General features: G+C 42.9%; 1 protein-coding gene across 2 annotated transcripts in view; it reads right to left on the bottom strand.

Annotated features, from left to right (window-relative positions):
• Positions 1–13896, bottom strand: part of GTF2H3 (general transcription factor IIH subunit 3) — a 55954-nt gene that overhangs the window by 13176 nt on the left and 28882 nt on the right. The window contains exons 4-8 of one of the 2 annotated variants that reach the window (XM_069215009.1): positions 10535–10701; positions 9601–9666; positions 6510–6539; positions 1453–1481; positions 1063–1137 (exon numbers count right to left, since the gene is read on the bottom strand). In XM_069215009.1, coding sequence (XP_069071110.1) covers positions 1063–1137; positions 1453–1481; positions 6510–6539; positions 9601–9666; positions 10535–10701 — 367 coding nt within the window. The remainder of the gene's footprint in view (positions 1–1062; positions 1138–1452; positions 1482–6509; positions 6540–9600; positions 9667–10534; positions 10702–13896) is intronic. The other variant, XM_069215010.1, reaches the window with a different exon arrangement.

The following is a 13896-nucleotide window of genomic DNA, read 5'->3' as shown; positions in this document are numbered from 1 at the left end:
GGTTGAGTCCTTATCAACATATGAACTTAAGGATTTATTAAATACATTTAGGAGACCTGATCGAAGGTTACTGCTAGGGAAGAAAAGTTGATCACGGAGACAACTGAAGCAAAAGACAGAAATGGAAATGCTGGGTGCCCTAGAGAAGTAGATATAGTGAATCCAAGTATGAACAATCCGAGACCAAATAATGGCCTCTAGTGTGACCCTTATTGTTCAAATTGACTTTACATGAATTAAGCTAAAGATAATGCTCAAGCAGTTAATCGTTAAGAGTTCATGGCTCTGTGGAACTGTCCCAAAGTGAGGATTCGAGGAAGCAAACCAACTGTTCCTGATCATATTACTGGTGGTGCTTATTGAAACACAGGCTCCTAAGATAAGCAGTGCTTTAAGTTCCTCAATAGAGGACCCAAGGACCAGAAGCTGAGTAAGGCTACAATGATACCACATGTGAGAAACTCAAAGGAAAGATAACATTGAAAAGAGTGAGCTTTCTTCCAAGGGCATGGGGTGCTCCTTTTGTAGGATTTCTATAGAGATCTATTTCATAAAGGTAGAGCCACAAAAACCTTCCCAAACTATTGATTGATTTGGGCCTGCAAGTATCCACCGATTCCCTCAGATTTTGATACGTTCCTGAGATATGGGAGGTAAATGTTTGTTCTGTTAAACACTCTACATGAGAGGTAAGGTCCTGTGCAGGGGAGTTCATCATTGTTTAAGGTTATTGTGAGCATCGTGAAGTAGTACATGGCTTGGCTGGGAAAGGTATTATCTATCTATAATAACTTAGGTTAATAATTGAAACACAGGGAAAATATCACATTTTATCTTCCTATCTCATACACACCACCCACAACCCCTCCCTCACAAGTGCCCCCCAACATCCCACCCCTGTGTACAAACACAATGAAAGAGCGTTTGTGGATATATTTTATTGATAAGGTGATCGATCTAATGGATTACTAGGTAATAGATATGTTTTAGATAAATATTGGCTGGTCACCTGTACCTGTGCATACAACCTCAATCCCATCATTTAAAAGAATACAACCTTACCTGTTTCTGTGCTGCAAATATCACGTTCATAAAATTCATGTACTGTAAGGCACTGTCTTCTGCAGCTTTAATGACCTACAAGGAAGGAGTGCCAGCATCTGTTACCAGTGTTTGGGACATATATATTAATGAAAAGGGAGGATTAGGGCTGGAAAACATGCAGGATCGAATACAAAGGAGACTGTCTTCAACTGTTTTCAAAGAATGGCAGCTGCCTTTCACATATATTTGTACTACTGCTACGTAGTGCCTCTTTTAAATATTTGAACAGTAAATCATATGCCATGATCGGAATGCCATTCTAAAATGCAAAAAATGAAAAAATATTCTTTTATAAACACAACAACCCTTTTCTTTCCCAAATTATGGAGTTCATACGCAAAGACTTACCAAAATTCGGGACTTAATTTCCTGGCCAGCTGCATGTTAAAAAGGGAAAACAAATGTTGAGCATCTAGCAAAGACAAATATTCGGCACAACTAACATCACAGACACAAGCTACAGTGAAGCGGAACCACCCTCCCCCCAGACACACACACACACAATTATTCTTGAAAATGAAAGTGTGTGAATCTATACAAGACTCGACGTTCCTAAGACTGTGTACAAATACAATTCAAGGAAAATTTCACCCATCACACAATGAGGATGAAAGTGTCTGTCGAGGTCTGCCGCAGGCAATTACAAAAGTAACTTTTCATACGTGTATTTCATCCTTAAGCTCAAGCATTTCTGTATTGTTTTTGTGTACTACATCACAATACTGACTGATGTGCAGTCGTGCCTTGGAAGAAGGTGGAAACACCCTACAATCCAAAAGGAAAAACTCATCTGCTCACCCTCTCTCAACAAGAAACTATAACTCCCCTGCAGTCAGTCGCAGACTGGGCAAAAATGGCATGGTTAACTATTTCCATGAAAATGCCTTGAATGTGCTTTATTATTAAAAAATAATGAAGCATAGGCAGGGAAATGTTTACACGATTACAACCATACCTGCACTACTAGGTGAATACATTAAATGCATTAAAAACAGACGCTGGCAAAGCCAATAGGTCTCGCCTATGCAACAGCTATTTGTGTTGCCGTTTTGTTTTAGCCATGATGTACACCAGTGCAGCTGCTGTTTAGCATGGCTAAAAGTTAGTGGCATAGAAGAGAGTGGTGTGGAGTATCATGGATAGTTGTAGAGTGGAGTAGCGCAGAATGGAGTATAATGGAGTGGCATGGAGTAGCAGAGTGGAATGGCGTAGAGTGTTGTAGAGTGGAGTGGCATAGAGTGCTGTAGAGTGGAGTGGAGTAGAGTGGCAAAGAGAAGAGTGGAGTCAAGTGGTGTGGCGTGTCATAAAGGGAGTTGAGCAGAGTTGTGAGAAGTGTTGTGGCGTAGAGTGTAATAGATTGTCAGAGTAGACTGCCATAGAGTGGAGTAGTGTGTCACAGAAGGGAGTGTCGTTGAGTGGCATAGAATGTCATGGAGTGTCACAGAGTGAGTAAAGTGGAAAGGGGTAATAGAGTGTTGTACAGTAGGGTGGCATAGAGTGTCGTAGAGTGTTATAGAGTAGAGTGTTGTGAATTGTCTAGAGGGAGTGGAGTGGAGAGGCATTAAGTGGAGGGGTGAAGAGTGAAGTAGAGTGTTGTGTGGTAGAGTGTCAGAGCAGAGTGGCATTGAGTACAGTGGAGTGGGGTGGAGTAGCATAGAGGGAGTGGCGCAAAGTGGAGTGTTGTAGAGTAGATTAGATTATCATAGAATGGAGTGGCACAGAATGTTGTGGAGTGGTGGGTGTGGAGTATTGTGGAGTGGTGTACAGAAGAGTAAAGTGGAGTGTTGTGGAGTGGCGTAGAGTGTTGTGGAGTGGCGTAGAGTGTCGTGGAGCAGCGCACAGTGGAGTGGCATGGAGTAGAATGGTGTAAAGTGTTGTTGAGTGAGTAGAGTGGAGTGGAGTGTAAGGGCTTAGAGTGGAGTAGAAACTCATACAGTGGAGTGGTGCAGAGTGCGTAGAGTGTTGCAGAGTGGAAGAGAGTGTTGTGGAGTGGCATAAAGTGGAGTAGAGTGTTGTAGAGTGTCAGAGTAGAGTGACAGAGTAGAGTGGCACAGAGTAGAGTGGCACAGAGTAGCAGTCGCGGCTCGCTCCAATTTAACAGGGCGGGGTGGGGGGTGGCACGCGGGGAAGGGGGGAGCGGGACATTTAATAGAAAAAAAAATAATAATGAAGAAAAAACCTTACCTCCTCCGTTGCTGCTGCTCCTCTGTCCCTCGACACTCCAGCTGCAGGCACAGGCTCCCAGTCTGCCCTGGGGCCAATCCTAATGCTGCTCAGCCACGGCGCTCCCAGGCAAACTGTGTTGCTGGGCTGGAGCGAGCCCTCTGCCCATGTGTGTTTGGCAGGCCAGAGACGGCTGGGCAAACACACATGCGCTCTGAGAGGAGAGTGCTTTATGCACTCCCCTTCAAGGCTGTCATCCCCTATACCCCGCCCCTTTCACCACAAAAGGATAATAAACCTAGTTTATTATCCCTTCTTGTTGGAAGGGCTGCAGCTTCTGCTGCTGGCAGGGGGCGACGCTCCTCTGCCCTTATGGAGGAGCTGCCCCTGCAGAGTAGAGTGGAGATGTGTGGAGTGGCATAGATTGGAATGGAATAGACTGTCGTGGAGTGGCACAAAGTAGAGTGGTGTAGTGGTGTACTGTGCCAGAGTGGATTAAAGTGTTGTAGAGTGGAATGGCACAGACTGTTGTGGAGCGGCACAGAGTGGAGTGGGGTAGAGTAGCATTGTGGAGAAGAGTGGAGTAATGTGTCAGAGTAGAGTGGAGTAAAGTATCATACAGTGGCGTAGAGGGAGATGCAAAGTATGTAGCGGAGTGTTGTAGCATAGAATAGAGTGGAGTAGACTGTTGTACAATGGAGTGGCAGAGTGGAGGGGTGCAGAGTGTTGTAGAGAAAAGTGTAATAAAGTGGATTTGCTTGGAGTAGAGTGGAGTAAAGTGGGGTGGAATGGCACAGAGGGAGTTGTGTAGATTATTTTTTGAGTACAGTGGCATAGAGTGGAGTGGAGTGGTATAGAGTGGAGTGGCACAAAGTGTTGTGAAGTGGTGTAGGGTGTCCTGGAGTGGTATGGAGTTGAGTAGAGTGTCGTGGAGTGGTGTGGAGGGTCATGGAGTGGTCTAGAGTGTCGTGCAGTGTCATAGGATGGAAAGCCATGTCATAGAGTAGAGTGGGCTCGAGTGAGGTGGAAAGGCGTAGAGTGGAAGGGCATAGAGTGGAGTAGAGTGGTGGAGAGTGTCATGGAGTGGAATACAATGTCATAGAGTTAAGTGGAGTAGAGTATCATAAACTAGAGTGGAGTGGCATAGAGTGTTTTGAAGTGGAGTGGGGTTGAGTGTTGGGTCAAAGAATGGAGGGGTGTAAAGTGCGATGGAGTGGCATAGAGTGTCATAAAGTGGAGTGGGGTTGAGTGTTGTAGAGAAGAATGGCATGGAGTACAATGGACTGGCATAGAGTGGAGTAAAGTGGCATGGAGCAGAGAGCTGTAGAGTGGCACGGAGAGGAGTAGAGTGGCACAGAATGTGTTGTGGAGTGGCTTTGAGTGATGTGGAGGGGCGTAGAGTGGAGTGGCATAGGGTGGAGCGGCATGTCGTAGAGTGGCATAGAGTGGAGTAGTGTAGAGTGGAGTTGAGTGGAGTCAAGGGGAGTGGCACAGAGTGGAGCAGCATTTTGCAGAGTAGAGTGCAGAGGTACAGAGTAATTGGAGTGGGGTAGATAGGAGTGGTATGTTGAAGAATGGCGTGTCGTAGAAGATTAGAGTGGAGGGTCGTAGAGTGGAGTGGCAAGGGGTGGTGTGTCATGAATGGAGTGGCGTGGCGTGTCATAGAATGAACTGGTGTAAAGTGGAGTTGAGTGCCATAGAGCGGATTAGAATGAAATGGAATAGAGTGGAGTGGAATGAAGTGTCGTAGAGTAGCATGGCATAGAGTGGAGATGGGCATCGTAAAGTAGACTGTTGTAGAGTGAAGTGGCATAGAGTGGAGCATCGTAAAGTGGGATGACAGAGTGGAGTGTTGGCGAGTGTCAGAGTAGAGTGTTGTGGAGTGGTATAGAGTGGATTAAAGTGTCAGAGTGGAAAGGTATAGTGGAGTGGTGTACAGTGGCACAGTGGAGTAGTGTGTCAAAATGGGGTGGAGGAAAGTTCAGAGTGAGTTGCGAAGAATGGAGTGGAGTGTTTTAGAGTGGATTAGAGTGTTGTAGAGTAGAGTGTCGTAGAGTGTTGCAGATTAAAGTGGCATAGAGTGGAGTGTCGGAGTGGCATACAGTGGAGTAAAGTGTTGTAGAGTGGAATGTCAGAGTGGAGTTGAGTAGAGTGTTGTGTAGTAAACAGGAGTGGCATAGAGTCTTGTGTTGTACAGTCGTGTGGTACAAGGTGGAGGGGAGTAGTGTGGAGGGGCATAGTGTGGGAGGCATGTTGTAAAGTAGAGTGGAGTAGCATGTCAGAGTGGCGTGTCTTAGAGTGGAGGGGAGTAGAGAGGAGTGGCATGTCGTACAGCAGAGAGGAGTGGTGTGTCATACAATGGAGTAGTGTGTCCACAAGTGGAGTGACGTGTTGAGTGGAGAGTCGTGAAGTGGGGTTGAATGTAGTGGAATGGTGTAGAGAAGAGGGGCATAGACTAGAGTAGAATGTTGTAGAGTGGGGTGATGTAGAGTGGAGTGCATAATGAGTATGCAAGGTGTGGTAGCGCACTGTCATTACAGATATTTTCTATGAAATGACCATTACGTTTGCAGAACTATACAGTTTCACTGATAAAAGAATACAGCACATAAACAATAATGTGTGGAAATGTTATCACCTAGACTATTTATTTGTTTTGATCGTATTAAAATATTTGTTTCCACAACACTTCAGAGTTACAAACAATTGTGCTCCATATGTACTTTATTAATTCTGATACATTCTGAAGTATTGGCACAGTTCATTTACAGGCTTTTACATATTGTTGCATGCTAGAAACAGCCTTTCCTTTCAAAGCAAGATTGTCACATAAAGCTTCTCACTTTGAATTCAGATAAAGAAAAAGTAAACACCAAGCTCCCTTGGAAGACAGTGCCTGACATTTAACCTCCACCTTTGAATGTACCTCAAATGTGACAAGATAAGACCAAGACATAAATGCCTATGTATAAAAAGTTCACACTCGTGGAAGAAAATAGGCTAGGCAAACTCAAAGCCTAAAACAATAAAGCCAGCAAATAGTAAGCAAGAACATGTGAGTTACAAAACACAAAGCTAATGGTAAGCAATGAGCAGAATGCATTCTCAAGGAAGCTTTCAGAATGTCCCCTAGATGTTGTTAGCAAACCTAGGCTTCCTGTTTAACGTAACACAATCAGGAAAACGTAACAGAGAAGGTATGCACTGTACATATTGACCTAGTAGCGTAACATTCACGTTACCTTTTAACTCCTTGTTCATCCTGTGAATATCTGCATCATGTGTTCAGGATTGTTTGAAAATAATTCAATATCCTTTCAAACATTCTAACAATCGTATTCAGACAATGCGATTTTTTACCTGGGAGCAGCCTTCTGAAAACACCACTAGATGTGATCATGAAAAAGGAAGTTAGGTTTATGGTACAGAATTAAAGTACGTTTGTGGTACACAATTACTCTAATGCAGTATTTCACAAATGGCACTGTCCTGCTACGTGTGTCTGCTATAATGAACTTGCTAGAATGTTGAGGGCCAAGAGTGCTGCCCTCCCCTACTCCACCACATTGAATAACTCCATAATGAACATGACTAGAAGCTTCTGCACGCAAATGTGTTGCAAATGCAATGTTGATCAGCACACCTTGAGACATCAACCACTTCTTAACAACCAAAAGTCTCAGAATAAACCATAAATTCGATCACATTGAAAATGTAGACAAATATCAGAGCAGGGTGATGGTAGGAAGGATGAAAACCCATTTGTGTTAGGAAAGAGACAAGTCTCAATAAGCTGTATGTTTGGCAACGTGTATAAAATAACAAACGCAAAGACTGGGGACGCTCTGAAGGACAAATGCACAACAGGCCAAGGGACTTGGACACATCAGGGGCTTTGCACATCCCTGATAGCGGAGGTATACAGGAATTGGATACATTTCCTCAGAAGGGCAGATAATAGTGCAGGATTCTGTTAGGTTGTTTTTATAATGTTAGGAATGTTCTTTACTTTTTTGTTAGTCACCTTTGCTAATGCCCCATTAATGATTGTAGTAATTGTTTGACGTTTTATACCATAGGGTATTATATAATAAAGGACAATAAAGGGGCCGCTGCTGCATCCCCCTGCTTCTTGAAGCAAAAGGATGGTCCAGCTAGAACACCCCTACTAGGGTCTCTGGCAGGCCTGATGAATGTTTCATGGTCGGTCGGTCTGTTTTCTCAGGCCCACATCCTATCTGTAGTCTTCTGTAGGTTTTCATATTGAGATCATATCAAATGCTATACATCAATGTATAATGTAAAAGCGTATTGTCATGTTCCAATCTTTAAATGTCTCTAATGTACATGTTGAAGTAAACTATCTTCCAAATTTAACCTCGGTCTCTTTGTTGCAGCAAGGCACAGCTCTTTCATTTTCCTCCCATAAGCTCAGGAATGTGGGTCTGCAGACTACCATTGGAAGAGAGAGCCTCCCCTTTGGGAAGATGTGCCACAGTCCATCTAAACTCCATAACCTCTTCGAACGCACCAAAGAACTGTTACTACATGATGAACTGCATCCTCGGACGACCTTATGTCTATTACTTCCTCCTCTAATCCATGTGTCCATTACGACGCGCATGCGGTACAGGAGCGCACCCAGCAAAATGCCTTTCTTCCTGCCTCACAGTAAAAGTTAGGTAAACGGTTCTTGTGATTACATGCGCTGTCTGTTGCCTCTTGTTTAACCTGATGTATAAAAGACACCGTCTAGCCTCGTAGCGCAGAGCCGGTCGACAGAACAAGCTATCTTGTGTTATGTGCTGGTTGCCATTAAATATCTGCTCTAGATTCCAGCCTTAGCAGATGTGGTAGCTTGCATTCTGGCCATCCACAACCCATACCCTCAGAAGGAAGAATCAGAGGCGTGGTCTCAGCAAGTGGAGATTCCCGACTTTACCCTTTCTCCTGACAGGAGAATGGGCCTTCACGTTTCTTGTTAAGTATTTGATAAAGCCATTTCCTCGAGGAGGCAGAGGGATTCGCCGGTAACCCCGGAGGGAGAGCCGACAGCAGGCCCCATTGGAGTTGGGATTGCATTGTTAAAAGTGAAAGTTCTGGGCCCACAGGGAAACTGAGGTTATAGTACACTCTGAGCACTCTGACACTTTCTCACCAGGTCCGAAGGCCACGGAAAATATACCAGGAAGGTCCAGTTCTTGTCACTGGTTGTGCCAGCTATTGAGAAGGTGGCTGAATGGTCTGCGCAAGACCGCCAGGAAGAATAACAAAAATAAATGCTACACACACACCAATGATTAAACTGTAAATTACTAATACAGGAGTGACAGTATTCCAACATGGCACGACCTTGCCTAGGGGGAGCAAGAAAGAGTGCGAAAGGGTGCATCGCCATTCTACTGCTGGGATGGGACCACAATGACAATATGTTCCTTCCTTGCTTGTGTGAGACAGCAAAGTCAATGTGCTTTGTGCGGTCTCTACCACAGAAAAGGATGCAGTGTCCATTTGTCTACAAAGGAAAAGACAGCAAAGCCTGTGTGCGACTGGAAGAGACCGTATGGTTTGTGTGTCTGAAGGAGGCTTCACAGGTTGGGTGGAGCAGAGTCTAACCATAGCAAAGACCACACGGAAGAGCTTCTGTCTACTGTGGAGAAAAGCATTTTTAACATTCTCTTAAATGGTCCCTAACCATACTTGCTTGTTGGTAGGAAAGAAGCCCTTTTCTGAGGTACACAGAAGAACATGATGTCACATATGAAAGAACTCGTACAGGACTCTGGGGTGCCATTAACTAAGGGATGCCAGATTTCTGCTGGAAAGAACTCTATATTTTTTTTTTTTTTTTTTTCTCTCTCTCTCTCTCTCTCTCTCTCTCTCTCTATCTATCTCTCTATCTATCTCTCTATCTATCTCTCTATCTATCTCTCCTAGGGAAAGGTCCTGTTGGTGCATCTCCCAAGGAGGCCAAAAAATATATATAGTACAGCCCTGGTCCCAAAATCCTGTGTACCTGAAAGCCTTCTTTCGCAAATTCTGGTATCACATTGTTATGAAGCCAACATAACCACTACTCTTTTTTGGAGGTCAAAAGTCCCCATTACTGAACTATATAAATGGATAATGTACATTTGTACAATGTTTACGCAAGTGGTGAAGACGGTTTATATTGATGTTCATGTGGCCGGAGCTGATCTCTGTCATCTGCAACTCGCATGAAGAAGGATGGATCATCCCAATGGCGGGCAGGAGTCCGGGTACTTCAATGATATCCAACAATCCTTCATCCACTCACTCACTGGCCTCTTTCATCCATCTTTAAAAGGATACAGCAGAGAGCTTTCGCCAGCGATCCAGCCAGCAAGGTTTCTGTGTGATGCGCTTTCATCTGACCTGCTGAAACATTGTAAGAGACTCACAGAGGCTTCCAAGTTTGCCATTTTATTTTTGTTTCAATACTGCATAATGTGCAAAGTATAAAAATATTAATGCAAACAAGAATTCACATTTTCACAACATATTAACCAGCCCTAAACCTACAAAAATACACCAAAACATGCAGCCCAATTCTGTCTATGTAGTGAGCACACGCACAGCCATGAACACAAGTAGCTTGCCTTTAACAGTGTAATGAAGTATAACAGCGCCATTTTTTAACTTCTACAAAAGTTGATCTTACACATATAATTTGGGGGGAAAAAAATGAAAGTTTATTTTTACATTTCACCATACTAAACAGTTCTTGTGAAAGCTACTCTCAGAATAACATTTTCAAACACATATTCAGGATATCCACATATGATACATTTACATACAATGAAACTAATTGAAAATCACCTAGTTGTTATTCCACGTCGTTATCTCGAAATCTTAACTTCCTGGGCTTACACTGGATATCCTTGCCCTAATGTGTATCGTGGTATTGGACTATTTTGCTTTCTTCTGCAAAAAGAGAAAATATGCTTTTCCTACTACTGCCTCCAAAATCTGCTATGTCTACTCAAAGAAAAGACCATTCGGCCCAGGCCACATCATAAGTTGAAAAGGACTCTAGCAAACTGTCTCCCCCACTAACTCCCCCACCACCAGCTTCCCAGGATTAATCGAGGTATATATGCCACCCACCTAAATTCTGATGGCCTGTCTGGAGTTTCAAAGCCTTGAAATTAAAAGTATAAATACATTTAATAGGCCGATCCTACTGGTTAATGAACCACACACCAAATATAGCTTTCAGATCTTCTAGATAACCTCAGATTCTTACTTTTTGTCATTAGATCTTTCACATCTTCCATGACGATCTCATTTGCAATGCTCAATAATTCATATTTTCCATCTTTGCTTCCAGAACAATTAGATTCCAGGAAGTCATTTGCAGAATCTCCTAGTAGGTCACCGCTCTTCCAGTGTTTCCCAGGATAAAGAAAGCGGCTGTAATGAGAAATAACACAAAAAATACAAATTGTAGCTTTTCGCATTAAGTAGATAGATCATCAAGAGACTTGGAGCTTACGTTTTTTTAGTCCTTTCCATCTTACAGGGCCCATTTCAAAGTGAATTCATGTTAGCGCTTGACTTAGGCACAGAATCAAATGCTTGCTGAAAAAACAAATAGGGCTTCGAAAGAGCTTGTTTATGGTGGGCGGTGATATCTAACTATCCATTCTGAGTTTATCTATTTTAATCAGACTCAATTACAATCTTTTGTTGTATTTATTGTGATTCTTAAAGTTCTCACCACTTTGCAGAGGAAGGAGAAAAAGTGGGGCTAACCATGACAAATCGTTTATGTGCCGAGTCTTGAGGCGTAGCGAGGACTAGAGGCCATAGATGACTTGGAACGGTTTGGTCTGCAGACCTTTGGAGAACTTCTGAATGTTGACTTGGAGTCTTAGATGGGCCAGGGTGGAGTTCTAAAAGGCAAAGCCTTGTAAGCAGGGAGGTCAACGTCCCTGAACATACTCAGCTGGCGTGGGCAAACCAGCTTGTAAAGTAACCCAGTACTCCTTCATGATGAGCAGAGCAATGCTGAACTTTATGGGCTAGGCAGACCATCTATCTTTATATTGGGTCTTGGCAGACCATCAATATTTCTTAACAATTTCAACATTGATTATGGTTAATACAAATAGTAAACACTTTCTGGAACTAAACAACCTTATCCAATTACATTCGGCAACTGGTAATCTTTCCCACTCAAAATAAAGGCAATACACTAAACCTTATATTCATTAACCTGAACAGGGTTTGATGCTCTCCCGCCCTAATTAACAGTCTGGTTTGATCACTTGTCCATATCTCCTGGTCACTAATTTCAACCAACATGTAGCAAAGCCACTGAAAGCCAGATGGCTCAGTCATCCACTGAAAAAGTTCATATCATCCTCCCTACAAGAGCATGCCACTCCCAAAAATCAAGTATCTTGATACTTACAAAAACCATCTCAAATGTTATTTGAGACTATGAGAAAATCATTATGGCTCATGTAGGCAAACTGGTGCCTCAGCAGCTCAAACATTATCACAGACTACCCTGGCTCTCCACATCTTCAGCCTAAGCTAGAATCAGCCTCAGAATGTTGAAAATGAATGAGGAAAGCAAATACTGCCTCACCTATTATCCAAACTCAGAAAAATAAGTAACGAATCCACATTTATCACCTCCTGTACTACATCTACTTATATCCAGGAGCAAATAATGTCCTCTGCCAACACCACCTGTTTGCTGTTCCAGTATATGGAAAACTCTGAGCCCCACACACTGAACATTATGATCCTTACACCACAAATACATGAAGGAATCTTCAAATATGTCACAGAGAAAAGTCAATTGATAAAAAACAACTTGGAAACAAGCATGGCATTTTTTTTTACATGTTGCACAGCAATGGACAGCGGGAGGAGGGGCAGTGGGGAAACAACAGACAGCGAGAAGAGGGCGGGGAAAACAACACAAGGAAGTAGGAACAGTCAGAGGAGGGCAGGGATGAGGGAGAGGGCCTGCAGACACACACTCTGTAAGGGTGCATGTACAAAAGTGTTTTTTTTAAAAAGAGTACCTGAAGGAGTCTGCGGCCAGTGGAAGGACACTGGCAGCAGACAGGAAGCTGTATTTGGTCCATGCTCCACGGCAGGGACACATACAAAGCCCCAGGAGGAAGTAGGAGATGAGGAGAAGGCACTGAACAATAAATAGCAAGGAAACAAGAGTGAGGGGGAAGTCAAGCAATGGTAAGTAATGCTTGGGCTCTAAGCGCTTTTTTGCATTTTTTTGCATTTTTTTTTGCTTACAAGAGATTTCAAAAGCACTGTGCAGGTGAAACCGAAAGCTGCTCCATCCGTTCCTCCCCCTAGAAAATAGTCTCACAGTTGGTACACCTATCCACCCACCTCCACTCAGGAATTAGAAACTTTCATAAAAGACCTAAGACCCACAAACTACTGTGGCAACTCCATACCAATCAACATATTTAAAGCTAATTTTGATGTTATTCAAGAAACAAGATGCAAATTTATCAATTAATTTTTTATTCAAGGTCTAGTCCCAGCTGCACTGAAGACCAACCAAATCAAATCCACAATTAAAAAGTTCAAACGCAATCCCACTTGAGCATCACATTATTGATCAGTATCCAATCTGCCTTAAGTTGGGAAAGCCGTAGAAAAAAAAAAAAACAGTGGCCAGACAACTAAACACCACAATATTTATAAAAACACCTCCTGTCCAATTAGCAATCAAGATTTGGGCTGGGTTCAGCATCAAAAGAGCAACTGTGAAGTTGCAAAACAATACAGTTCTTATTCTGGACAGAGGCTATTCATGTTTATTAGGGTTATGTGACCTATTGACACCCTTCAACATAGTTTATCTTTGAAGACAACTTCAGAAACCTGACCACCACATGGGCTTTCTATCATGAGAAGGTCCTAAGATGGTTCAAATCCTTCTTGACCAGAAGTCTCAATTAGTGAAAATCGGATATCACACTACTACCACCATCAAAGTGATCTGTGGTGCTTCTTAGGATTCGGTTCTACCACTAATATTATTCAATCTCTACAAGAAACCATTAAGCCTAACCCTAAAAAACTCAAGTGTCTTTCTCTAATAAGCAGACACCCAACTAACTTCAAAAACATCAACCATCATATCTCCACTCTAAGATCTTGCCTGTTCCAACCACAACTATGGATTCAGGAGAACGTCTGTCTATTAAGCACCTATAAATGGAATTCCTCCTTGTCTTAAAATATGGACAATGTAAATTTAATCCCAGACTCTTGAACTCTCTGAAATCTTAATATTGTTTACCAACACCAACTCCATCTGCCCAATATTTAGTAAACACTTTGGGGCTCGGCTCTCACATTAATCCCTCATATCAATAATGTGGCTACACCTGCCCACACCTTAAAGAAATCCATCACCTTATCTCCCCAAAAATCTTAAAATAGCAGACCATTCCATAGTGGTCTAAAGGTTAGACTTTAGAAATGCTGTTATAGCAAGAGCCCATAAAACTATTATTGTTCCACTGAAAACTGCTCTAAATTCAGCTGTGAGGCTAGTTTACTCAGCAGGTAGAAAAGTCCACATAACCCCTATACATCAGAACCTCCAATGGC

This window comes from Pleurodeles waltl, chromosome 11 (assembly GCF_031143425.1).
Source record: "Pleurodeles waltl isolate 20211129_DDA chromosome 11, aPleWal1.hap1.20221129, whole genome shotgun sequence".
Taxonomy (NCBI): Eukaryota; Metazoa; Chordata; class Amphibia; order Caudata; family Salamandridae; genus Pleurodeles; species Pleurodeles waltl.
This window is presented reverse-complemented; position numbering and strand designations above follow the sequence as displayed.